A 27,607-nucleotide genomic window follows, 5' to 3' on the forward strand; every position below is an offset into this window, starting at 1 on the left:
GAGATCTTGATGCAGCATTAACATTTTTCAGGATAATAATGTCAACAAAACAAGCTTCTGGTGCAATATTAGAATCAGTATTATTATTTTTCATTATGCCTGAATATGTATTTTTCTCACTAAAATTAGAAAAAAAGTTTTTATTATATTTGATATTATGGGACTAGTTATAAGCTTTGTCATCTTTTTACATCTTAGTCTCAAATTAATTCCTTCAATCCCATAGTACATGTCGATGAGGGAGCCATCTTTTCTAGCATTTTTCACCCAAAGATGTGTTCAATCTTGATTGGATGTTTCAGTATTGTCAAAATTGGATTTAGATTATCTCCTCACAATATCTAACTCCTCAGATTCTTGATCGGAATCAGATTCACTTTCTACATCATCCACATTCTCGGGTTTCCGATCACACTTAAAATCACTTTCAAGATCGCTTTCAGATTCACTTTTAATATGAATAAATTTTGGTCCTTTGTTCAGGACAGCTTTTCAATGACAATTAAAGGTTACATTTATTGTTTCAATCGTACGCCTCTCGTCGGCTATCCAGATAAGATAGCCACGAGTGTATAAAGTATAACCTACCATGATGCCCTTCTTGGCTCTCCAATTCAATGTATTTCTTAGCTGTTTAGGCACTCTGATGTACACTGTGCTACCAAATACCCTCAAATGTTTAACTGATGGCTTTTGGCCACAATGTAGTAGTTCAAAGGGAGTTTTGTCTGTCCATGGTGACATACCCATTTCCAAGTGTATGTAAAGCACAATAGAGCTCATCCATATGCAAAAGTTTCAAGGGTTTGAATGATTTAACTGCTGATATGGACTTGAAGGATTTTCTTCTCGATTTACTTACATTCTTTGCAATTTAGATTCTTGTATTTTAGAGCAGGAATGCCCAGGACATCCCCAGACTGACTTGTCCCCATGATGTGTTTCGAATTAATATGACAGTATTCTTTATGCCACTCCTTTAAGTTACCATCAGCTGATAAACTTACGGCTTTGAATCGTCTGGGATATATGGGATTACAGCAGTAAAGGCCATTTGCCATGAGTAATTTCTCCCCAGTTCGTGAAGTGACTTCAGTCTTATCATTCTTTCCAACGAAAGTAGCTCCCCCTTTATTGAAGGAAGTCCCAACATTAAATTTTTCTCCGCTTTGGGGCATAGATTACGTCTTTCGATTAGACTTCCTGCTTTTTACCATTGGTCACAAAACACATATTTATATTTGCTATATCCTCAACCGGGCAAGTTACATCTTCAATGGCGACAGACATGTTAGTGTTCCTAACTGGCTTATAAGTTATGAAAAGTTCTTTACTTTTGCAAAAATAGGTGACTACCGCTGTACCAAACACCCCCATTGTCGTCAGTATTTTTAATACTGTTTTCATGCACTTGAACTTCAGTGACGAAACTGGTATCTAGTTTGAATGGAGTTTTAATTCTACAATTAGCAACCACGTGCCCTTTTTTATGACACTTGAAGCTAGCTTATTTTCTCAAAGGAATTCTTAGCTTTCGGCCGATTTTAAGCTCGATTAGTAATTGAAATTTTACCAGAGTCATTCTTTTCTATCTTGACTTTCAAAGCAACATTATTAAAGCTTTACTTAAGTCTATTCTCTTCTGCTAAAATTACTTTTCGAACACTATCAAATTTGAAAAACTTGTTGTCATCCCATTGATATATAAATTGTACAATACCACCGCTGTGGTGGTCGAGTGGTTATAGTGCCGGACTCGTGATGCGAGGATCCGGGTTCGAACCCCACAGTGGTGGTCGGCTGAAGTTGGTTTTCTGTGGTTCCCAACTTCAAGGCGCAAATGCGAGCCGATCTCCCCGTTAAAAAGTCTCGCCACAGAGAGCAACAGTCCTACAACGGTAAATCATTCAACCATAACACTTCACTCATAGTTTGTAAAACTGGGGGCAGATGACAGCACTACACATAACAAGCATTACACAGAAACAAACTTTACGTCAGGTTGCACTACACGTACACACACATTCCCGCATGTACCGATTCGTTGGGGGGGGGTGTAGCAGTAGTAGGTAGGGCTCGGGGATCCATGATGTTCTTAAGTCAGCCACCTCGTTGGGCAATTTGCCTGTTGTGGCGTTGTATTTGTATTTGTATAATCTTCCAGCAAGTAACGTATCAGCTGAAATGCCAGGTCTTCTAGAGGATGACCAGCATCTAAGAGACAAAATACAATCTTCTTGAGCCTTCCCGTGAACAAAACCGATTTCCTCTCCCTCTTGATATCAGCAGTTGAACTGATCCAGCAAACTGATGATGCCAGCTCAAGTGTTGGGTTGGAAATGCTCCTCCAGCTTCTCCCAGGCCATAGCGCCATCGGCAGTGTCGGAAATGAGGACTCTGTATTCCTTCTCACTGGTGAGGTAGATCATCGAATAGGCTTGATATTTCCGCAGGCTGTAGTTTCTGAGTTCCTTGCTGGTTACAGCTGGTCAGGATTTTGCTCTGGTTTTAACTTCACCAGTAATAAATTCCAGGCACCTTTTTCCATCAGAACAACTTTGATGTCATCCCTCCATGTAGAGTAATTATCTCCACACAGTTTGCCTATAGATTCCATATTACGGCCCTCCTGTAGATGTAATCCTCGGGCGAATGCTAACTACGAGTTTAGATAAAATATTTGAAAGATGATGACTACTAAATGGCCCATAACCAATCTTATTCAGTTATTAAATTTAAAATCAAAAATTACCAGTCAAGTTCGGCCAAGTTAAAAATAAGCTATCGGCATCAAAGCCGGTTTTATTCACAGCAAGCATAAAGTAAATACAAACAATAAATATCATTTAGTCTATATATACAGTCAGTAATCCCCTACTTAGTGCTGCAAACAATAAAACGGATGAAAACATTTTCACTCTGCACTGTATTCAAAAATAAAGATAACAATGTCAGCATCAAATGAAAGGAAGAAAAAAATGCTATCGATCATATTGCCAGCAAATAAACATAAGATGCACAGGGCTCGGCACGGGTCACTTTTTTCACTAAAAGTCACTTTTTTAGATTTCTGAAAATACGTAATAAAAGTGACTAGTTTACTAGTCACTTTTATTACGTATTTTCAGGCCCAGGTCACTTTTTCCACTAAAAAACCTCGGCCTCGCGCGCTTTTCTGCTGTCAGTGTTTTTCTTTTCTTCAAGGAGGAACTTTACCGGTTCAAGGTAGCTAATTTTCTCCCTCCCTTCATTGAACTACAATCGTTAGCTCCCTTCACGTAGAACCACTATATATGAAGGCGTCTTATCTTCCGGGGCGTTGAAGGTGTTATCTTGCCGGGAGCATACAGTGTGACGTCAGCATAACTTGATTTCAAGGTGCAAGAATACGAGAATAATTACTGGCAAAATAACAGATTTATTTAACGACAGCATATTGATCTCCACTAGAAGTCATTGAAAACTAAAGTCCATATTACGTCTAACATAACTGATGAGACAACGCAAACATAACACTAAGACAAGAACCACAAAAAACAGGATCCCAAACAGTTCATATATATACACATTACAAACATGTGCGATCACGTCATGATTTGCATATCGGATCGTGATCGATCTGGTTACGGTTGAGTTCCTTTAATTTGCATGAAAAAGAAATAAACCTAACAATCGGCCCCCTCATGCAAATTAATTTTTTAAAAAAATACAATATATACACACATATATATATAAACACAATACCAATAAATTTTACAGATATAACAAGACGTATCAAATTTATAATATTTACATTACACATACAAACATTTTTTCACAAAAGTTATTTTTTGCTTCTCTAGTCATAGGCTTTGTAAATATATCTGCCGTATTTTTGTTACTGTTGACAAATTTAACATTAAAGCACTTATCACGGACAAGATTTCTGAGGAAGTGATATTTAATGTCTATGTGCTTTGTCCTGTGAGTTTCTAATGGAGAGCTTGAGAAATCAATTGCAGCCCGATTATCGCATAGTAAATATTTGATATGACGATTTAAGAGAGCCTGTGCAGAAACTAACTTACGCGCAGCAGGAGAATACAAAAGTGAGCGTATTAAAGATGCGTACTATTAATACATATTCATACGCTTTGGAGAATACTCTTGTAGCTGGCCAAGGTTAAAGAAGCTCTCAAGTATTTTGAATTTCATAGCCGCCAAGTCTCTCGAATTTTTCGGGAATCTCCCGAATTTTAGCTTCATCGCTCAACCTCCCGAAAAGTTCTTAAATCTCCCGAATTTTTACGAAAATCACAAAAATCCCTAATTGTCCCTAAAAATTTCCTACTTCATTAAAAAAAATCCCCGCTTATGAAAACAATCCCTAAGGAATTCCTTGTGGGGCATGAAGCCTCTTTTTTTCCCCTTTCGAAATGACGTCACACGTCGTAAATGGGGAAATTCCCTTTTTAAGGAAGTCTTACAAACCCTCTGATGGTAACAAGAAAGTTGTTTGTCTTACCGTGCAGGGAAATGGCTTAGCAGCCAATAGTCCTGGATAATAATCGAAGATTCTAGTGACACGTATATGGTCAAAATTTCTTTTGTTGAAGTTACGTACGATATAACAAAGCATGAATAATGATAAGCAAAAACATATTTAATCAATTTTAAAGATACTTATTCCAATGAAGTTCCTTTCATCAAACGTTCCAGAAGAGGGCCTACTTTTCCTTTTTGTACAAGTTGTGTTACGGACATAAACATCGGCCATGGAAAGACTGCCATCATCACTCATGTGAAATTTAAAAAAAAACATCAAGCAAGTGTCACAAAAAGTCAGTGTTCTTCAAAAATTGTCGGTGTTTTCCTTCATCTTCCGATGATTTTGGGGTCATTCGCGCAGAATGTTTGTTCACAGCGTTTCTGATTGAACACAATATTTATATTTACATCATTGAAGTTTTGGCCTCCAATTTCACTTGTTTTTTTGCGTAGGAATTTTATTCCCAAGGGTTTAACTTCCATGTGTGTAAAATCCCTATTTTAATTTGACTTCAGTAGGGATTTTATTCCCTACGCTTTAACTTTTATGTTTGGAAAAATCCCTATTGTATTTATTAGGGAGTGGTTTTAGCATAAAATACGGGTTTGCGCGAAAATCTCCCGAATTTTCATTTTCAAAAGTTGGCAGCTATGGAATTTACTCACAATAAAAAAAAAAATCAACCTACTGAAAATTGCGATCTATCTAGAAATAAAATTCGTACTATTTTTCTAACTGGATTTCAATCTCAGCAAGAAACCGTAGCCCCAGATATGATCGAAAGGAGAACTATTTATGGAAAGATCACAGAATCCTGCAATTCAACGTTTAGTTTAACACAAGGGTTTCCAAATCAGTTGAAAATTGGTCATCAAGCTGATAAAAACTCAGTTAACGTGCATGCGAACCGTAAATAGAGGCGGATTTAACGGTGGGCACAACGAGCGTGCCTTTAGCCCCTACTTTACACTTTTTTCTTAATTTAAGGGACCTAATAATTTTTTTTATGCCCGGGGCCATCAACAACTGACCTTTATCCGCTTCTGGCCTTAACTTAATTTAGAGCATCTTCATGATACTGATTGTTGACTTAATATCGACATATTGCGCTCCATTCTTGGTGTTGTGTAAAAAATCCCCTGTTTAGACTTCGGAGGTTATTAAAACGTTTTTGTCTTGAGTCGTTGTTATGACCGCAATAGGAGAGGGCGGGGTCTGGTTCCACAGGTGTTAAACGAGGAAGATTGCGAGGGTGTCGAGTTTACTCTTTTTTAACAAATGCCTCGAACAACATTTTTGGTGGAATGGTATATTTAAGAAAGAGCAATAAATTCCTTTGCAAAATTATCGAATTTCACAGTCAAGAGGCAGTAAAATTACGTTTCCCCTCCAGAAAAAAATATCGTATTACGACATGGTAAATTGGGTGCCCGGGTGGGGGCGAATTCACTGTTTTTGTTCGTTGAGAATTACGGGAGGAGTCTTTTTTTTGCGCTAAAATAGGTAGCCATGACAGCAGCATCCATAAACTCTATCAACCGCATTTATAAACCCTGTATGTCGTTGATTCGATTTTTGTGTTCATTTTATCCTAATTTTCCATATTTCCCAATATATTTCTATCGATTTTCCCATATTGCCGCATATTAGGTTGATTCATATTATAAATTATATATTTTTTTGTAATTTTTTATGTGCCCTTTGTCAGCCATCTTGAATTGCCCGCCGCAAAACGGCGATTGATTGGCGCGGAAAAAAGTCGCCACGTTGATGCTTACAAGGTTCATATGAAATTTACCGGGGAAGGCAGCAGAGTCTTTTTCTGTTAAAAATTACGGTCAGAGGGGGCCAAAATTATAGTTTTTCTGGGTAAAGGAGTAAATGTTTTTTTTGCAGGGGTGTATGTGTTGTGTGTAAAAAAAAGAATACATATTTACAAATTTTTCTCTCAAAAACCAAACAATTTCAAAACTGGTTTATTTTTTCCCTCACCCAAGGGCAGTATTATTTTGGTGCCCCCCTTCCCCTTCACCTGTAAAAGAGTAGACTCACCCACCCTTCCCAGTCCAGCCATAGGTGGAGATAGACTTGGAGGTCTTAGGGGTGCGGCAGATGACAATTGATATACATCATGTATACATCAATATGCTCTGCCATTGACGCTGGGGGAAGAGTTGATTGCCCTCCCTCAACGTATAACAATTAAAATAATTTAGTTAATTTAATAATTTCAATACTTTATTCAATTTAATAATTTAAATACTGTATATACTCGTGTATAAGCAGTTTTTTTGTGAAAAAATTTGTTCCTCAAGTAGGGGGGTCGGCTTATACTCTGGTCAGTTTTTGATGAAAAAATATCGACCTCCGCAATCAGTAGTAATTTTTGTAGCAGTGTTACGAGAGACCGGCATTATTGGTATTCTCCAGCGTGGCTTCGCTAACCGCTTATACCCCTATCTTGGGACAGAGTGGGAGCCATGTTCTGGTTTGGTGTCATTATTGGTATGGGATATGTTCGAACCCCACAGAACTGATAATGTCAAAGCCGAGGCAAAGAAATTGAAACATCATTGGCTTTGATACCAGGTGAGCTAACTGAACAGCCTTTAGATGTGAGCATCAACAAGGGGGCCATTCAAGTATTACGTAAGCAGATTTTCAGCCATTTTTGACCCCCTTCCCCCCCCCCCCCGCGTCAGCAGCTTAGAATATTTCATATTTTCAAAAAAGGGTGGTTGATGACGTAAGCAACCTTCAAACCTCCCTCCCCTCTTGTCATCAAAAGTCAGCAAATCCGAAACCCCCCTCGATGCTGACGTAATACTTGAATGACCCCAAGCCTTCCAAAGACTATTTGAGGAATTTGTGGATCGAATGGATGAGTTCTGATGATAAAGAAACCTCAAAAAGTGGTGCCTTGAAGAAACCTGACATTGGCCTAGTGTGCAAATGGGTACAGGAGGCGTGGAATTCTGTTTCCCCCAATCCTTCAAAAAGTGTTGCATCAGCAATGCGATGGACGGAACTGAAGATGATATCCTCTTTGACAGTAACAATGGCGATGACAGCCCAGATGAAGATAAAAACAAAGATGCCACACCCTATGATGATCTGATGGATTGTGATGAGCTTGGAGACTTAGAAGAAATGGATTAAAAAGTTTGAATCGTTTCTATTGTAAATTTCCGTAAGCTATTCATTTTGCATGAAAATATAAGATTTTTTTTTCTCTGAAATGCACAGATTTTTTGGGGTCGGCTTATACACAAGTATATATGGTGATTTTTCAGTAATTTAAGTAATATTTTAATTTAATAATTTTAAATAATATTGTTAAAAATGTAATTTTATAGGTTTTTTTAAATCATTATAGTAAATTTCTTAAAATTTGTTGGAAAGTATTATACAAACCTAGGTATGTAAATCAAATTTGTACTAGTTAAAAAAAGTTTGAGTACATTTTGTATACTGTCATTCATAGCATAACATGAATGAAAAATCCACTAGAATGTAGATGGGACAAATTCTCTCATCAAATTTTGTGTTATATCATTTTTTTTCCTTCTTTGAATGTGAAAACTTTTTCCCTTTTTGAAGTTTTTCCTGCTGAAATTGATTTTAAGATGGGTTGTGGAATGCAACATGGGGGAAAGGCATTGCTACTGTTACTTAGAAAGGATGTAATGTAGTTACTCTCTCACACATAGTTGTTGATAAATTTGATAAGTTATTCAAAACTTTTCTGGTTAGCAGAATGCATTTGAGTTTGATTTATTTCACACTATTATGTAAAAAAAAGCAATTTCGATGAGCTCCATTGAAATACAAAGTTTAGTAAAAACTAAATTCAATTTCAATTCATTCAATTTGGTAATAATCAAAATTCATTGTCCATTTGGTCTCTTTCTAAAATTATTTTGGTCACTATTTTCACTAGTTCTGAGGCCATGATCCGTGCTGAGCCCTGGATGCATGATCATGGGAAAGAGAAAATAGCATTTCTGTCTAACAGATTAGAGAAAGGGGTGCTGCGGGTAGAAAAAGTTTGAGAACCCCTGGTTTATAGTAGATATTTTCACTCATGAAAGAACTACTTGGGAGTGTAAATAAACTCGCAAATCAATGTCTCCAGCTCATCCCGACATCCCTAGGAGCTGCAACGCACACTTTAAAAATACAGGAATAACCATCAAGCATATATTACTGGAGAGAGCATGACATCAGCAGTTTGCCTCGGCAATACTGAGAATAGTGTCCCAAACATTATTCATTAAAAGATCACATGACTTGCTTTAAGTCATTACAATCCCTATAATTTTTCTTATTCAGTCATTAAATTAAAAAATGGAAATTCCGAGTCTAGTCGTGCTAGGTTAAAAATAAGGTATCAGCATTAAATGTCCTCCACATGATATGTACATGATCCAGTAACATTAGTCAGTCTACATATAAATATATATATAATGTCGGTAAACCGCCCACTTGGTGCTACAAACCAAACAGCCAATGAAAAACAATTTCACTCAGCGCCGTATTTGTTGGAGGCAGAGTGTGCCGACTGAGCTGAAGAAAAAAAACAATTAGAAGTTCATTTTGAACTCTTAACTTTTACTCCATAAAAGTTGCAAGCAAAAAAACTTTTTTTACATTGAAAATAAATACTTGCAGTAAAGACGTATCGTTAACATATCGGTGATATTTTACTTTCCACATATATGCAACAATCTAAATTCATTTTCCTATAATAAATCTTTTACGAAGAAAAATCTAATATCAATGTGTTTTCTACGATTTTCAATATAGTTCTTTGAAAAATGTAACCCACTCTGATTACCACAATAAATAGTAGGAATATGCTACAGTAAATTTAATTTTTCACAATTCGGTATAACCAAATAACTTCTTTGACAGTCTCCGATAATGCTACAAACTCTGCTTCCATAGTTGAAATTGCTAGATTTTTGTTTTGATGATTTCCACGGAATCGAAACACCCCCCCTAATAAAATAACATATGCGTTCATGGAACGATGATCATCTCTATTGGATGCCCAACTTGCATCTGAATATGCGATCAAGTCCATATTCTTACTTTGATCTAAATAAATACAATAATGAGCAGTATTAACGATGTAATTAAATACTTGACACAATAATTTCCAATAAATAACATTGTTTTTCACAATATTGTGATGATAGAGTAACAGGGTTTAGTTGATCTATGAAATGATTTTGTTTATATATTTACACTTTATTTACAACGGATAATATTTACACAATACAAACGTAAATGCTGGTAGAGAAAAATGTGGCCCGTGCATGGTGAGACACAGACACGCGTGTCGGTGAGTAGGACAACATCAACTATAAACAAACCAAGCCAGACACCTTTGACTCCTGATTTCCATTGTGATGCCACCAGCAGAAAATAGGCTAATAATTATACAAGCTGGGAAGATGCGCCAGCGCCATTGTGCGGGCAGCACTACAGTAACCCCCCCCCCTCGCAGTCCAAAGGACGTAGACAGAAAAAAAAAATTAAATTTTAGAAGTCACGTGCTTCGATGAATGTAGACGGTTTTTCCAAATATTTTTGCTGGTCGTTGTTTTTTTTAGGATGCTTTTCGGAACGATGGAGGAAGTTTTTGGCACGGATACATCTGTGTTTTTGTTGGTTGGCTGAGGCACACTGCCGGTGAGCAGAAAGGCAGGTTTTAACCTGTCGACCGATACCGTGGAAGGTTTTCCTTTTATGAGAAGGCAAAATGTCTTCTCACCACATTTCAGCACTTTGTACGGTCTGTTGTAAGTGGGGGCGAGTGCTCGTTTCACTGTGTCTGAATGCAGGAAGACATGGGTGGTGTTCTTCAGTTCCGAATGTATGTACAGTATCTTTTCACCATGCGCCATTGCAGGAGTTGGTTGTAGCTGCTGCATCTGGTCCCTTAGAATGGAGACAAATTCTGTGGGACACGGTATGTTGTTACTACTGTTGGTGATCGCCAGGCAATCTGAGCTCTGTGCTGGTGTGGCTTTGCGGTCTTCTTTGTAGCGGGATCGTAGCCCTAACAGGACTGTTGGAAGAGTGTTCACCCAGTTCATGTTTGACCTAGCTATCAGAGCTGCTTTCAGTTGTCGATGAACTCTTTCTATCATCCCGTTAGCTTGAGGATAGTAAGGTGTCATCCTGATGTGCTGAATGCCAAGGAGTTTGGTGAGTTCGTGAAAGATGAAGCTTTCGAACTGTCGAGTTTGGTCTGTTGTTATTTTCTCTGGGGTTCCGAAACGACTGATCCAACCAGAATAGAATGTTGAAGCAACAGTGGCTGCTGTCATGTCCTTCATCGGTAAGACTTCGGCCCAATGGCTGAATTGATCGATGCAGGTGAGGCAATATATGTAATCTTGGGATGACGGAAGTGGACCAATGATATCGATGTGAACGTGCTTGAAACGAGCGTCTGGCATTTCTATTTTTCCTGGAGCGGAAACAGTATGTTTGTGCACCTTTGACTTTTGGCAAGGCACACAACATCGAGTCCAGGTGGTGCATTCTTTCCGAATTGAAAGCCATACAAAGCGATCGCAGACAAGACAAGTTGTGGCTTTGATGCCTGGGTGACATAAATTGTGAAGAACATAGAAAATGTGTCTTCGAAGAGTATTCGGTATATATGGACGTACTCGATTGCAGGATGTGTCACACCAGAGTGGTTTGTCTATACCAACTAAATTGCAGATGTTGAGTTTTAATGAGGGGGAATGCTTGAGAGAGTCAAGTTCGCTGTTGGTCACTTGAGCTTCTGCGATCTTGGAATAGTCTATTGATGGAGGGCATGCAATGGCCATGTATTCTAGAAAGAGCATCAGAGACTTGGTTCTGTACGCCTGATACGTGTCGTATGTCGGTGGTATGCTGTCCGATGAAGTCAAGATGTCGTGTTTGTCTGGGAGATGTCTTGTGAGGCTTTTGACAAAACGCAAACGTCAAGGGTTTATGGTCTTTGTAGAGGATGAAATGTTTTCCTTCGATCATGTGTTGAAATTGCTTCACTGGGAACAGATGCAGTATGGTCCGCCACGACTTTGGCGATTTTTTTCTCGCGAGAAGTCGCCAAGACCTGCTTCTCTGGGTTGCCGTATTTTTTAACACTTTCCGGTTTCGTTGGGTGATACTAGATGGCGCTGGCTTCACCAAACAGGATTTTTCTTTTGTTCACCTCGTTTTTTCAAAAATTCTAAGCAGCCGTTGTTCCATTTCCAGCGCGTCTCTCTCTCTCTCTCTCTCATTATTATTCCTCCCTTCTGTAGCTCTAGTTATTTGGATTATCTACTGCTCAGGTTGTATCATACCATTTTATTATTTCGTTGTATTTATTAGTTATTCATCCATTGCCATGCCTTCTGACTTATTGGTTTATTATTTAAAATGAACCTACAGAATTTTTCATGCCCGGATCCGTGTATTTAAAAAAAAGGGTCCGGGTTTTAGTTTTAATGCATAGAATATTTATTTATTCAACATGCCCGGATCCGTTTATTTAAAAAAAAGGGTCCGGGTTTTAGTTTTAATACATAAAATATTTATGCCTGGAATTCCTTATGCCCCGATCTTTTTATTATTAAAAAAATGAGCCAGGTGTAATTTTTTTTAACTGATATTTTTTTCTATTTTTATGCTTGGTGGTTTCTATTATGTTTTGCACACTGTTTTTTTTTCGGCGTCCGTAGTGTCTAACGGCCTTGGCGACTCTTCGTCGGGCCATCAGACGTGTGGCGCCAAATAATCGCCAAGTGGCAGACCATACGACAGCTGTTCCCTTCACTGCCGCATACGCTGCTAATAGCTCTCTGTCGTAAGCGCTATAATTCATCTCAGCTTTGATAAGCTTTCTGGAGTAGAAAGCGAGAGGTTGCCAGTGTGAGTTGACAAGCAGTTGTAGGCAAGCTCCGATTGCTGTGTTGGATGCATCTACCATGATAGAGAGTTCGGCTGATGGATGTGGGAAAGCAAGAAGGGTTGCAGAAATGAGTTTTATTTTTGCAATCTACGAAAGCTTGATTTGATGTTTCTGTCCACTCGATCTTTGCGTTGCTTTTGGATTTTTTTTGAAGATATAAACATAGTGGAGCTTGTGCTTCCGCTAACCTAGGAAGGAATCTCCGATAAAAATTCAACATTCCTAGAAAACGTCGAAGTTCTTGGATGTTTGCCGGTCTTGGGAAATCTTTTATCGCCTTCACTTTATCATGAAGAGGAGAAATTCCTTTTGATGATATCCTGTGTCCGAGAAATGTGACTTCATCTTGGAAGAATTTGCACTTCAGAGAGTTGATCTTTAGAACATGTTCGGCCAGTCGTTTGAAAACTATGTCCAGGTGCTGTTTATGCTGTTCATAGTTCGCTGATGCGATGAGGATGTCATCTATGTATCCCGCTGAAAAATTGAGATCAGCCAACACTTGGTCGATGTACCTCTGGAATGTCTGGGCGGCATTGCAAAGTCTGTAGGGCATGAAAGGAAATTCATAAAGCCCGAAAGGCGTGATGACGGCAGTCTTGGGCACGTCAGCTTCTGCCACTGGAATTTGTTGATACGCTGAGACGAGGTCGATGGTCGAGTAGATTGCAGTCCTGTGAAGTATGTGGGTTAGGTCATGGGTATGAGGAATGGGATATCTGTCTAGTGTGGTGATCTTATTTAGCTGACGGTAATCACCGCAGATATGCCACGCACCATTAGGTTTCTTGACCATATGAATTGGACTGGCCCATGCACTGTTTGATGGCCGACATAATCCTTGTTTCTGCATGTCCAGAAATTGCTTTTTGGCGCAAGATAACTTTTCTGGAGAGAGACGGCGAGCTTTAGCAAACTTTGGCCTACCTGTTGTCTCGATGATATGCTCACAGCACGGTTTGGAGTTCAGCGAAGATTTGTTGAGCAGGCTTTGATAAGTTGTGTCACCGTCTAAAAGTTTGATTGAGTGCACTTCTGACTTCTTTAGTTGACAGTTTGCAGTGAGTTTCGTCCTCATGTCGAGGAGACATCGTCATCGTAAGTCTGGAAGCAAATTGAAGTTGTACAAGAAATCGGCTCCAAGAATCGGTTTCGGTACCGCGGCCAAGAGGAAAGTCCACCTGAAGACTCTGCTGAGTTGAAAATCTAAAGTAACTGTTTGCTCACCATAGACGTTTATTGGAGACAAATTTGCAGTGGAAAGTTGGAGAAGTGGTTGACGTTTGTCAGTGCTGCATGCTGGGAGTATTGAAACATCAGATCCAAGGTCTACAAAGAATGAAATGTTGGTGCTTCGATCGACTACAAATAAGCGACGAGATGTCCTTGGCAGGGAGCATATCGCGACTACTCTCCGCCCTCGTCGTTTTTTGTAAACCTGCATGGTGAAGTGCACCTTCTGGCATGATTGCCAAATGTCTTATGGTACCAACAAAATTGCCTATCCGGCAACGTAGGTGGTGATGTTGATCTCTTTTCACGGGAGAAACGCGAGCGCGAAACACTCTGGGAACGCACACGCAAAACTGTTTTCAGTTCGCGCCGTAGTTGGGCAATCTCTTCTTGAAGTTGTGCGATCGTGTCTGATTGTTGACTTTTGTTCACCGCGTCTACATGTGGTGGGCTTGCTTCTTGGATCTTGTTGGCCAGCTCTGCCATTTTGTTAAGGGTTAGTGGGCTCACGACAGCGAGTATAGATCGAGTAGATTTGGGCAGTTGTTGCAGGAAGAGTTCTGTCAATAGTTCGTCCGAAACACTGAAAGATTCCACTCTTCTTTTTAATTCATGGAGAATGTCGGACGGTTTCCGATCTCCTAATGGCTCACCAGTGAGAAGTTTCCTAAACTGTGTAGACGAGGATTCACTACAACGTGTGACTAGTTCGTGCTTTAGTTTTTCGTATGGCTCCGAAGTTGGCGTGTTCATGAGAATGTCTCGTACTAGAGATGCGTTATCTGGTGGAATGTTTGCAACAATGTAGTTGTATTTTGTTTTTGACTCTGTTATCGGTTTTGGAGCTGCTAACTCAAAAGTGCTTTCACACATCACGAACCATAACGATACATCACGCACGTTGAATGGCGGTATAACTATGGCACTCACCTCTGCCATGGTGGTTTCTTTTGTTTCACGTCCGATGTCTCCAATCTTTAGTTGATCTATGAAATTATTTCGTTTATATATTTACACTTTATTTACAACGGATAATATTTACACTTTATTTACAACGGATAATATTTACACTTTATTTACAACGGATAATATTTACACAATACAAATGTAAATGCTGGTAGAGAAAAATGTGGCCCGTGCATGGTGAGGCACAGACATGCGCGTTGGTGAGTAGGACAACATCAATCATAAACAAACCAAGCCAGACGCCTTTGACTCCCGATTTCCATTGTGATGCCACCAGCAGAAAATAGACGAATAATTATACAAGCTGGGAAGATGCACCATAGTGCGGGCAGCACTACAAGGGTATATACTATCAGGTCTCGTCCTGTTTGCTAAAGAAATGAGCTCCCTATTAATTCCGATACGGAACATCTGGGATTTCAGAATCATTTTCTTTACATCCCTGAATTGTAATACCTGTACTTAATGTAATATTAGATTTACATTTGGGAATATTTTTGTAAATTTGAATTCACTCGGTATAAACTTTTTGATGTATAATTAATTTATTTCCCATATTTTTGAATTGTACTCCCAAAAAACATGAAATTGAACCCAAATTTTTCAATTCAAATTTCGATTTGAAAAAATTTATTACAATATTCATGTTTTCCTTATTTTTGGCAAATACCGCCATATCCTCAACATATACTAATACAATAACATTTCAATTATATAACGTATATACAATTAACATTCAACAATTTTTCAAAACCTTGTTCTAAAAATGTCTTGTCCAATTAGAAAAACCACTCTCTTCCAACCTGATGTAGACTGATTAACATTTTTTTCAGTCTCAAAAACATGATTTTCACAACCTAAAATTTTAAAAAACCGTGGTTGATTCATAAACACAACATTGACGAGTTTACTGTACAAATATGCATTTTTTATGTCTAAGTGTAGATGAACCCAAGCTTTTAAAATAATTGAAATTATCATGAATAATTTAACATGAAATTTACCACCGGTGAATAAACATCAAAATAATCGACACCTTTTTTCGACTTGTCGAAAATTTTGTGCAATTAGTCGAGCTTTATAATGTTTCACATTACTGAATTCGTCCTTTTTGATTGTGTACATCCATTTGTTTCCCAAAATTTTTTGATTGTCAGGTTTTGGGACTAGATCGTAAATATCCCGTGATTTTAGTGCTGTGATCTTATCTTTCATCGTGTTTTGCCACTAGTCATTCTGTGATGAATTTCTTGCTTCAAAGTATGAATTAGGGATTTTGATGTCGACACAGTGAGCTTTTACGTTCATGTCCAATTCATTTGATGTATCATCATAAATATCATTTTCTTGCTTTGTATACCCTCTAAAATCAAAATTGTCTAGATTTACGCTAATACCTTTTTGTTCACAATATTTTTGTACATAGTTTTTACTTCTAAGATGGATATTTTCTTCAGGATAATAATAGACATCCTTCCTGCCCGCTGTATTGCCCTTTTTTCTAGTTTTTACAATCCTTTTCCATTTTACGTCTCCGTCATATCGCATTTTCTGATTATCAATGTCCTCTTCAAGAATCTCCCATTTCTAGTTCCAAATTATTATGAAAGTTAACCAAAGGATTTTCTCGATGTTTTTGAGGCTTTCTTTGAATTTCTTACCCATATTAAATTCATTGAATTTTACATGCTTCGTCTCAACAACCTTGTCGGTTTTCAAAATTCAAACTCCATAGCATTTTATTTTTATTGCATAACCAACCAATACTCCCTTTTTTGCTTTGCTATCTAGTTTGTCTCGATGTCTTTTAGGAATGAACGTATAAGCCAAACTTCTTATAACTTTCAAATGTCTGACGGAAAATTTTCTGCCACTGAAAATGTTCAAGGGTGCTTTCCCTTTCCAAATTTTATGCAGGAATCTATTTCATAAATAGTTCTGTGCACATGTCTTTTGGGAATTTTCCTTGAAGCAACAAGGACCTTTCATGAGGGTTTGATTATATCTTTTTGTGATACCATTCATTTCTGAAAAGTAGATATTAGTCCTTTTGCTTTTGATTCTGTTCTCTATCAAATATGTCTCGAAATATTTAGCACAAAACTAACCCATTGTAGGATCTAATCTGTTTGCTTTTTGTCCCCATTTGTCATTCATTTTAGCTTGATATAATTTGAAACAGTTAAAAACCTCATTCTTATGTTTCAAAATGTATATAACTGCATACCAGGAAAAATCATCAATTATGGTCAGAGATGCCACTGTACTATAATTTACCTGGGTCCCAGGTTATTCGAAAAATCTGGATCCTTTTTGAGTGAAAGTGGGTCCCCCTAAAAAAATTTACCTTTAAAAAAATTATGCCCCCCATAATTCACTGGTATATCTATGAATTTTCTTCTAGCATGCCGCAGGTGTTTGATCACCTGCGTATATTTCTTCGTTGAGACTGAGTGGTAGGCCATGTTCTGGGTAGGAGAAGAAGGTATCTGTGAATCTCAAGTATAATTCATTCCTAAAAACATGTTTTATCCAAAGGTTCATTTACTTTCATGGTCTACTAGTAGGAAAAGCTTGCAAAGAAGCTCAATTAGCACTGAGAATTTAACGTATGGAATTCCGCACATGCAATAAATCTAAAACAAGTATACAGTTGATCCCACTTAGAAAGTTTTTCCACTTGGTACAACTTATTTTTGTGGTCCTTACAATAAGTAATTCTTATTAAGATTTCCCGTTCAAAGTGTTCCTAAACGTTTTTTATGGCAGTTTTTTGAAAAGCATTATAAGGAAGATCCACTTTAATTAACAGTTTACACATTACACAGCACACATTTATATATTTACTACTAAATCAAATCTATAAATTTCCTTCTGATTTTACATTTCGTTAAAAATCTTAGCTCTTTCAATAATATCTTCTGATCAAATTTAAAGCAAATGAGATTCTCTCTCTCTCTCTTCTGGCAATTATCTTCTGATTCCCTATTCATACTTTGGTTTTCCTGGTTTTATTTTCCTTCCCTGATGGTCCACCATTCTGATCTGTCGCCATTTAACTGCCACATATTTTAACACCTGAATATGGAAGCTATCTCAGATTTGTGTTGGAGAAACTTAACAGTGGGCTTATGTTTGTTTTGCCCAGCATTTGGCATGTTTTTTATTCAGTAGGTGGTGCCATATCACTATCTATCTAGCGGCGTAACTAGATACTTTCTCAAACGAGGCAAGTACACATTTTGGCACACCCATGTAATGTAGAAGCAGTTATAAAGGGTGAATTTGGTGTTCCCGTAGTCCAGAGCCCAAGACACTAGACCCGCCTGTCCCTCCCCCCTCCCAGTTGCAGCCCTGCATCTATCCTCCAAACTGGTAATGCGTGCATTTGAAGTTTAATGTATGTATATTTGTGCCCCCTGCAAAGATCAAAAACTAAAAATATTTTTGTAGAACATTAATATATTGGAATAAAATAATTTCTTTTATACTGTCTGTTGATTTAAAGTTCTTTTCGAGTTAGTGACCCATACTTTCTGTGAAGAATTAGATCCTTATGCCCATCCAAAAGCCGATTCTGCGTACACACCCATGATTTTCACGATGTGAAATGGTGACTACCACATAGCAGCTAGATGACAAAACTGGATATTCAAGGTAGAGTTTTTACAGATTGTTTTTTTTCCACGATATTGGGAAGTTTTACAATTTGAACGGGTGTTCCAATCCTTTGCGATTAAAAAAATGTGCATTCGCAATATTGTAGGAACAAGACGAAGTCACGCCGTATAGACGCAGTCTTTGAATGCCGGCAGATAGCCATGAAAGTACCGTAATTTTCTGTATGTAACCGGAAGGGAGAAAATCCACAAGGTAATCAAAAATCTGAAATTTGAAACTTCTGTACACGGCCCCTCATTCAGGGAAGCAACTAGATCTCTCATCTTTTTCTTCAACAACCCGCATGTATATCAATACAGTACAGTGTACAAAGTAGTAAAACCGGGTTTTCAAGGTCGCACTGTCATGATATGTGGTAAAAAGAAAGGGAAAAAGGTTGGGAAGGCTTTTCTCTGTACTTTTTCTTTTTAGGACTAGGAAAGACATGTCCCGGAGGACACGTGAACGAAATTTTTATGCATCCTTTTCTGAAATTCCGGATAATTGACGCATTATAGCATGTCAATGGCAACTCTGTTTATCAGTGCAGAAAATTTGCCTCCAAAAAGTAAGTTAACTTTTCCCTCTAAAGGTCTCACGAGGAAGGATCCGAAATATGGAATTCGCACATTGATCCTATACATGCCATAATTTTTTCTCCTCCTTTTTTTTTTTTTTACCAGAAAGAAGGGGGCAAAAAAATTCCCGAATGGCCAGAGCACGAAACCAAATGATCTAAATATCCTCTTATCTCCATCGCACCAGCAACACCAACACTGGAACAAACAGAAAAGTCCACGGAACCAAGCAGCACTACCGGAACAAGTTTGCAAGATTGAGCAGCATCACCAGAAAAACAAAGTCACAGGGATCGAATCACTATCTCGTTGCCATATTTTAAGAGGCGGAAATGCAGTGGTTTAAGATTATTTTAACAGTATTAGATTAACAGTAAAGATTAAAACAACCTTCATGAGCCTACAGTGCCATGATATCGAACTGAAGGCAGAATTAAGTGTGTGTGCATGGAGGAAACCTTCCTCTATATATGCGGATTGCTCATGATCGATGAGGTCATGGCGGATTGATATCGGCAGCATCTGATTTACATATTGGATCGCAACACTTATGTTTCTCATTGCAATGCTCTTTTCTCGAGACTTTTTTGTCAAGTAAGGAACATTTTTCTCAAGCACCACTAGGTTCAAATGTCTTGAACCTTTGTGCATCTCTCAGTACTGAGGTGTTGTATGCTTCAATGAGAGGATTTCTTATTAAAATGATCTGAAAAAATTTTTTGTACAAAATATGGGTAAATTTTGATTATTTTTTGAAAGGTTGCACTCATTAAAATGTATTATAAGTATCCCTAAAATTTGAATAAAGAAATTGAAGTCCTAAAGCAAACATAGAAAATTTTTAAATGTTCCCTAAAGGCAGGGGATTTTTTCCATTGAAAATGATGGAAAGCTAAGATGATGCATCACTGCCCATTAAACACATCATGTGATATCCTTGTATTCTATGTTGCTAATATTGCGGCATGGCTCCATGCACCCTCTAGTAATATATATAAGCTCGATGGGTTTTACTGTATGTTTCTAGGTTAGTACTGTTTTTAGCTACCTCTTCATCATAAGCAGATTTCGAAATATATGTGAAGAAATGAAATATTACAGTATTTACCTCTTACTTGGGGGAGGAACATTTAGAGGCCCTAAAAATGTTTACTCACTGTAGAAAAAGAAAAGTATTGCAAATAACATGAAACTTATTGAAAATGCTATATAAAACCACATTTCTCAAAGATTATATTGAGTAACAATTCTTTGGTTTGTTTTGATCCATGTTTTGTGTTTTTCCTCATTTTTTTGTATTATAAGGCCTTAAAAAGATTTTCAGATTGCTCTGGAGCATCCTTCATCATTTATTTCTCTCTGCCCTTCTTCCTTCACCTAAAACACAGATATGTGATATTAATTTGATATTGAACTTGAATGTATTATTTTTTTAAGTATGTATCTCACAAATAAATACGGCAACCATTTTTGCACAGTGAAGCTTTGAAACCAGGGAATTCTTTTTGACCTGTCCTGTATATGTATTTTTTAATTTATTCTTTTCTTGTTTCAGCTTTTCAGAAAAGTTTACGTACTTCCTTAGCACGTTCACAACTCTACATCTGAGGAGGTTTGAAAATGATCCCAGGTTTCAAATTGCAACATTCTTGGCATTACTTTTCAAGTATACATTTCGACAAGTAAATAATAGTTTTAACATTCTATTCGTTTTTAATGGTTGTACTTACTTATTCTTAACCCTTTTCACACTTTTAGAGTAGCTAACTCGTTAATGCCCAAGTTAATTTAATTTCTGAATTTCAGAAAACTCTTTTCAGGTTTAGTTTAAAATGAATTAAAATGAGAATTTTGAAATGGACTTTTATTTCATTGCCATGTGCTTAATCAGAGATATGGACCATCCAAAAATAGGACTCTGGGGAGGGGGGTGTGAAGTCCAGAAGTTTAAAACAGCAGAACTAATGGTTTTTTCCATTCCTATTTCTGTTCAACCTTGAATCATAGATTGCAGATAACTAAACTGCTGTTGTAGAAGAAAAGTCAAAGCTATACTCAAAGGAATTACTGGAAGAATTTAGGGGGAAAAATAACATTTGCTGGAATATTTGAAAATATATGGTACAGTGTAACATTACTCCTGGACAGAACATGAGGGGAATTTCCTTAACAGAAAATCAGTGTATTTTTTGCTATCACTTTCTCAATGGGACAACCCCATGGCCTTTCACCAAAGGGGAAGGGACTGAAAGGACTTCAGCCCTGAGGCCCAGAATGAATCCTGTTATTATTTTTATACTATAAATTTACTTTGGAGGAGGATAAACAAGGATCTCAACTCAGGGGTCCGGCTGTAGTATGTAGGGACCATGAATAACTCTTACTGTCCAGTCTCACGCTATCAGTTACATTTTTCTTGAATGTTTTTGTGCACTATGACATACATCAATTCTTCTTGCACTGTGCTTGGGGTTTAAATATGAGACAGTATTTCTACCTGATGGATATTCTGGACCTTTTGAGGTGGGTAACATAGACATGTGAGGCTACATCATAGGAGTACGCAGAGTTTTCTCAAGGGGGTTTCAATTATTTTTTCTTCCCGGGGGTTTCCTTTTTTTCCTGCAAATTAACACTATAATCTCTGCTTGAGAGGGGGGTTAGAACCCCAAACCCCTCTCCTTGCATACACCAATGGGCTACATTATACAAATACAAAAACAGAGGTCACAAGAGACAAAATATGCCCAATTGAGTGGCTGAAAGAAGATACCCATAAAAAGTATGGATTTCAAATGTATTTGCATTTATAATGTTATTTGCAAATATAACATTACCCATTGTATATTCATGAATTACTGAAAGGGAGCTCAACTCCTCCTCAAAACAGCTCAGATAAGAGTGTATTTATGAAACTGTGTATCTTTTGGTGCCAATGGGGATGAGGATGTTCATTCTCATGAAAATAATGTACTCTGTGGTTTTAAATGATACTACTGTCATGACTTATGTATGCCATGACAGAGCCACATAAGCACATACAGGCTACACCAATGCAGGGGGACAGTTACAGAGGGTGGGTGTGTATAGTGAATGGAGGGGGCTAATGTTTACTTCTGCTTTTATGTCCATGCTAATAATGTAATTTTTCCTCTGGGGATATCTGCCATTGCAAGCTAAACATCAATAAGGAGGTAAAGTGATGGTTTGTACAAATTTTGCATCCGAACAAAAAAACTCCCAATACCACTGTTATATACCATTGTCAAAAGTTGTTAAAATAAACTCAGGCATATCAAGACATTTTGGCAGAAAATCAATTTTCTTAGGCACTGCACCTTTCATAACTTTTGCAGTTTCTCTTTCAACAGGATAATGAATATGAACATGTTAATCTAAAAAGTCTTGAAGCCAATTCAGTGGAACTTCTTGAATGCGTACGTTTTGGCCAACAAAAAGTCCTTTTCTTAATTCTGTGGAGACTTTTTGGACATATTGACACGTGAAGTCTATAGAAAGTAGAAATGTTACACAGTATGAAGACAATCTTATGGGAGCCATCAAGCAAGCTTGGAAGATGATTCCACAACCAGTTATTTATGGTACAAAGCATAGAAGTGTTATTTATGGCTTATTATCTGGGTTGTCATTTTTTATTGAGATAAGGTTTACAGAAGAAAAAATGTCTTTCTTGATTATTTGAAGCTTTCTTGTACTTTTTCATGGAAATCTGACCTTTACTATAATTTCCAAAATTTTATTCTGAAGCAGTGCTGCACTCATCAAAATTATATTCACGGGAAAATGTTTAATTCTGCTTGTAATTATCACTCTAAAATTTTCATATATAGTGGATCCCGCTTATAACATTTCTTAAAACACTGCCATGAAAAAAAAGTTGTAAATAAGAACGTGCTCAAAACGGGAAATATCTTAGTAAAAGTCAAGTCTGCAAAAAAATAAGTTAGAAAATATTTTTATTGGGAATGTTATAAGCAAGATCCACTGTGTATTTGCATCCAAGTGTTATGTTACATACGTTTTTCGGTTGTCCTTAAGGCAACTGACTACGTGTGGGGCACGTTTTTTGAAAACACTGTAATTTTCACAAAAGAAGTGGGGTTTGAATCAAAATACTGTATGAAATAAGGAAATCCAGTGAAATTTTCGAAATATCTCTAAAATTTTTTGAGATATTCTAAATTATGTCCTCCCAAAATTGACTCATTTTCAATACTTACATCAGACATTGTACACTGAAAACCATGTAATTTATTTGAATAGTTTTGATACTGTATGTTGCTATGACTGTTATTGTAACATTACCATTTAGGCTCCCACGGAAATGGTCCTTATTCTAGTCATTTTTAATAGATTTTAATTTGTTTTACCTTATTTTGTTTCCTGTATCGATAGACGGGATCATGTGTCTGCCAATTGGCCGCGTCTTTATTTTGGTTGCCAGATTCTGTTATATTTTTTACAATATTTCCTTTTTTTCTCATGAAGTTAAGTAAATTAGACACAAACTCCATACCGCACCTACGATCTTGTGATTGGTTTTGTCATGAAGCATTGTGGGAATGCTCCTGTATAAAGACCAGATGGAGAGATGTGCATGACTACTACTTCTTCCGACTAATTTCCTGTCTTCGTTACTAAAGCGTTATGTCCTGTTGAGGGTGTGAGCCAGATTGTCTCTCAGTTGTAACAATGTGTTAAATTTCGGAAGGTGTGCCTTTGGCATCTCACCCGTCTCATCACTTGAACTCATGTGATAATCAAACGTCATGATACCGTCGCCTGCGGATTGATTAGTGGCCAGACCAGCTACCCTTGGACCTCTCTTGACGTCCGCTTCCAGTCGTTTCCTATGCAATTTCTGACCTATAGTCTCAACGGATATTTCAAGACTCAAACCCATCCGAACCTGGTATCAGGGTTTCTCCTACCGTGGTGTATAGAAGGCCACTGATGGACTGAGACATCTTGGAGTGTCTTGTGGACGATGTGAACTAATACGTGAATACCTGGACACAGCGGTGAGAGCGTTCTATTTTATTGTCTCATTGTAATGTTTGAGAGAAAAGGCTAACTGTGTGAGAAGATAACTTGTAAAAATGTTGTACTAATTATTAATAGTTTATAGAATAAATGTTTATAATTTAACTTAAGTCTTGTTCCATTCATTATTGTCATCCATTCAATGATCACTGGGGTTAAATTAATAAAGAACCAGGAAATACAAGACAAACGTTGCATTATCTGTGCAATGAACTGAAAGTTTTAGGATACACAAAATATATATTCTCTGAGATATAGCATTTTTCGTGAAACAATATACAAATTTTCATGAAAAATTCAATTTTTTTCATTCAAACAGTTGTAAAATATTAAATTTTAAACATATGGCTAAGATCCTAGTTCATTGCAAAGCTAACATTATTTGGAACACTGTTGAATAATTTCATGAGAATGTCCTCTATACTTTTTGGGAAATTTGGTTTTGCATAAAGTACTGTAACAAAAAAAATGAAACTTCAAAAAATGCTTTTGAAAATTGTTTGCTGCCTTCAAAATAATTGTTCCATATGATTTAAATCAGCCATAACTTTGTTATTACTTATTGCATGTGTAAGAATAAAATAGTTTTGGATTCGGTGTAAAGCATTCTTCCAAATGAATTTATAAAACCATTTTCGAAAATTTTCAAAAAATCATCATTTGAATGCAGTCAGTTGCCTTAAATGTTCCTTAACCATCTTATGTCAGACTTTGTCTCAACCAAGTTCTTGAACACTATGACCAGCAGAAAGGGCAAATATAATTTTAAACTTTTAATAAATATTTCGCACACAATGGGTTCAATTGTTAAAAAAATTAACATTTTCAGACTAGTCCCACTAGTACAATTTCCTGAGGACTTCACTTTTGACACCTGTTTGATCATATAATTATTCATTCATCATAACCTGCTATGATCTATCTGCAACCAGGGTCGTCATTTCAACTTTTTCCGGGGGGGGGGGCCAAAGAACATGTATTCAATGTATGTGTGTGTATATATATATATATATACCATTTCTAGTGTATGTTTTAAAGCTGGGGCAAGTACCCCCGACCCCCCAAAATGATGGGCCTGTCTGCAACCATGAATCTATGCAATTAACGTTTCAAGAATTTACTATGTTGAACCCAATTGAATGTTTTTGAAAATCCAGCTAGACCACCTTCTTAATCTTTAGGCTGTGTTCATGCTTAAGAATAGGGGTAGGAGGAAAGTGGACAGAGAGAGAGGAGATAAAAAGAATAAAGAGGCATAATGAGGGAGAAAGATATGTTCATTCATATCAGGAGTAGAACAGAGGAAAGAGGTGTTGAAAAACTTTTTAATCCTTAAAAAAAAATAAAAAAAATTTTTATCACCTCTGCTTGCATTTTAAAAACACTACATGCCAACCAGTTGTAAAATATTATAGCCCATTATAGAAATTTGATTTTTTTCCCCCCCTCAAGTTACTTGATACTATGGAAAAGTTTTTAATTATCTTTTTTCCCCTAGAATGTGGTTCAAGGTTTTTATTCTTGTTTGGACATCTGGAACAATTTCATGGATGACATAACAGATGCTATGAAGTCTAAGTATGTTAAAACCATTTATGCTCTGTCTATGCATTTTAATAATCTCTTTTGAATCCGAATTTTTTTAACTAATTTCTGTTTTGTTAACTGAATTTTTTATAACTAAGTACACATTGTAATTTCTACTACTGTAATCTATTAAGCCAATTTTATAAATTGTTATTGTTAATAACCAGCGATCAGCCTAAAGTATCAGAAATTAGCTTATTAATAAATAACCGCAATAATCCTTAGTTTTTGTGGATTTTGTATTCACTGATTTTACAGCTGCGGTTTTCTTCCCACTTTTTATCATCATGGTTTTGCCCCTATAAGAAAACTTGATATTTTATAATTGACTGCAGGATCATTCTTATACAAAACTTGTGTTGTTTTCCTTGATTTAAAAATGATAAGGGAAAGTTCAAGGGTATTGTGCATTTCTGAGAAAGAAAGGGTTGGTGTGGCATCAAATTATGCATAATTTTATAGTAGCAATAAGTTGTTCAGAATTTTAATAAACAATTTGAATTATGCACTTTTGTAACATAACAATTTATAGAGTCCTGGTGAATTTCTCAAGATATCATGACAACATACTGAAAAGAATAGTTATATACCTCAGGAGAGAAGTGTTCAATACTAATGAAACTGCACTATGGTGGTTAAAAAAAAATTCATCAGTATGAAAAATAGCAAGCTTATCTGGCTTTAAGTCTAAAAAGAACTGATTTTCTGTATTGTTTTGGGAAAATGCTTTAGAATTATGATACCACCTCTGTGATTTTTGATACTGAAATCATTGACAAAAGTTGATCCAATTGAGCTGGCTAACCACTACAAATTTCTATGTAGTAGTTTGAAGTCAAAAAATACTTCAACTTCGCAAATGTTAACTCCAATAATCATTCCTAGAGTTAATGATTTCACAGAGAAGTACAGTGATACCACAACTAATGAATAGCTTGACTTGAGAATTTTTTAGCTGGCAAAGTTTTTTTGTCACAGTCTCTCAGCTAATGAATGTTTTTGTTGATATGGATGTGTTATGTGTGTTATATGTGGATATGTTAACATCATAGCTGACAGGGCTCCAGTCTGGGAGGATTCTTAGCATTTTTTATTGGGAGGAGAAGATTTCTCTATAGGGATTTCAAGGCCACCTTGTAGCGAGTGCTCTGTAGCAAACAGCTCTGTCAATGAACAGCACAACTAAGACATTACAACACCTGAACGACCGGACTCCAGTTGCCTCACCCGCTTCTGATATGCTGAGAAAAATGATAAAAGAAGATTGGTGTGCTGTCAAAGAAACTGACATCGCTAACTCCTTTTTTTATTGCAATTTCTAAGTTTTAAATATCATTCCTACCAGAAAATGGTGCTACTATCAATGGTGGGTTTTAAGAGGCAAAAAATGCAGTAGTTTAAAAATATTAATTTATTTAACACAGTATAATATAATGCTGAGCATTAAAAAACAATTAAAGTTAAGACATTTCTTCACGAGTGCACAGCGCCATGGTATTGAGTGGAAGGCAGAACTGAAGTGTGTGTGCAGAGGAAGATCTTCCCTTATATAGGCAGCTCACGATAATGTTGAATCAATGACATCATCATGGCGAATCAATGTTGCTAGAATCTGATTTGCATACCAGATTGCAACACCCCTCTCCTTAAACTACAGCGGTATGGAGTTCTTGAACCTGGATGCTTTTCTAATAGTTTGTTAGGTTGCAGCACTGATTGAGGAATCTGCAATTTCTCCTGAAGATGAGGTGGCGTATCGGCAAGCTTGGATTGCTCCAATGACTCACATTCATGGAATGGTGATGACTCTGGTTTAGCTTGCATACGGTCCTCATCAGGTTGCGCTATTGGTTCAGCAGTGGATCACGCTTGAATAGTTGATCGATGTGATGTCTAATTACTTCTTTCAATTCAGTAGTAGCCTGGTGGGAAACCAAATCAGTTTCTTTGGCGATTGTCCCTGGAATCCATTTTGGACTACTGGAATAGTTCCTATAGTGTATACTCTATCTTCAACATCGAATTTTC

General features: G+C 37.0%; 1 protein-coding gene across 1 annotated transcript in view; it reads left to right on the forward strand.

The window, feature by feature from the left end:
• Positions 1-27,607, forward strand: part of ebo (exportin ellipsoid body open) — a 295,439-nt gene that overhangs the window by 123,991 nt on the left and 143,841 nt on the right. The window contains exons 9-10 of the mRNA XM_089252540.1: positions 20,484-20,610; positions 25,491-25,570. Of these exons, the coding sequence (XP_089108666.1) occupies positions 20,484-20,610; positions 25,491-25,570 (207 nt within the window). The remainder of the gene's footprint in view (positions 1-20,483; positions 20,611-25,490; positions 25,571-27,607) is intronic.

The sequence above is a fragment of the Pholcus phalangioides genome, unplaced genomic scaffold, assembly GCF_987345545.1.
Source record: "Pholcus phalangioides strain wild (caught in Gottingen) unplaced genomic scaffold, Ppha-v1.0 ptg000029l_1, whole genome shotgun sequence".
In the NCBI taxonomy this organism is placed as follows: domain Eukaryota; kingdom Metazoa; phylum Arthropoda; class Arachnida; order Araneae; family Pholcidae; genus Pholcus; species Pholcus phalangioides.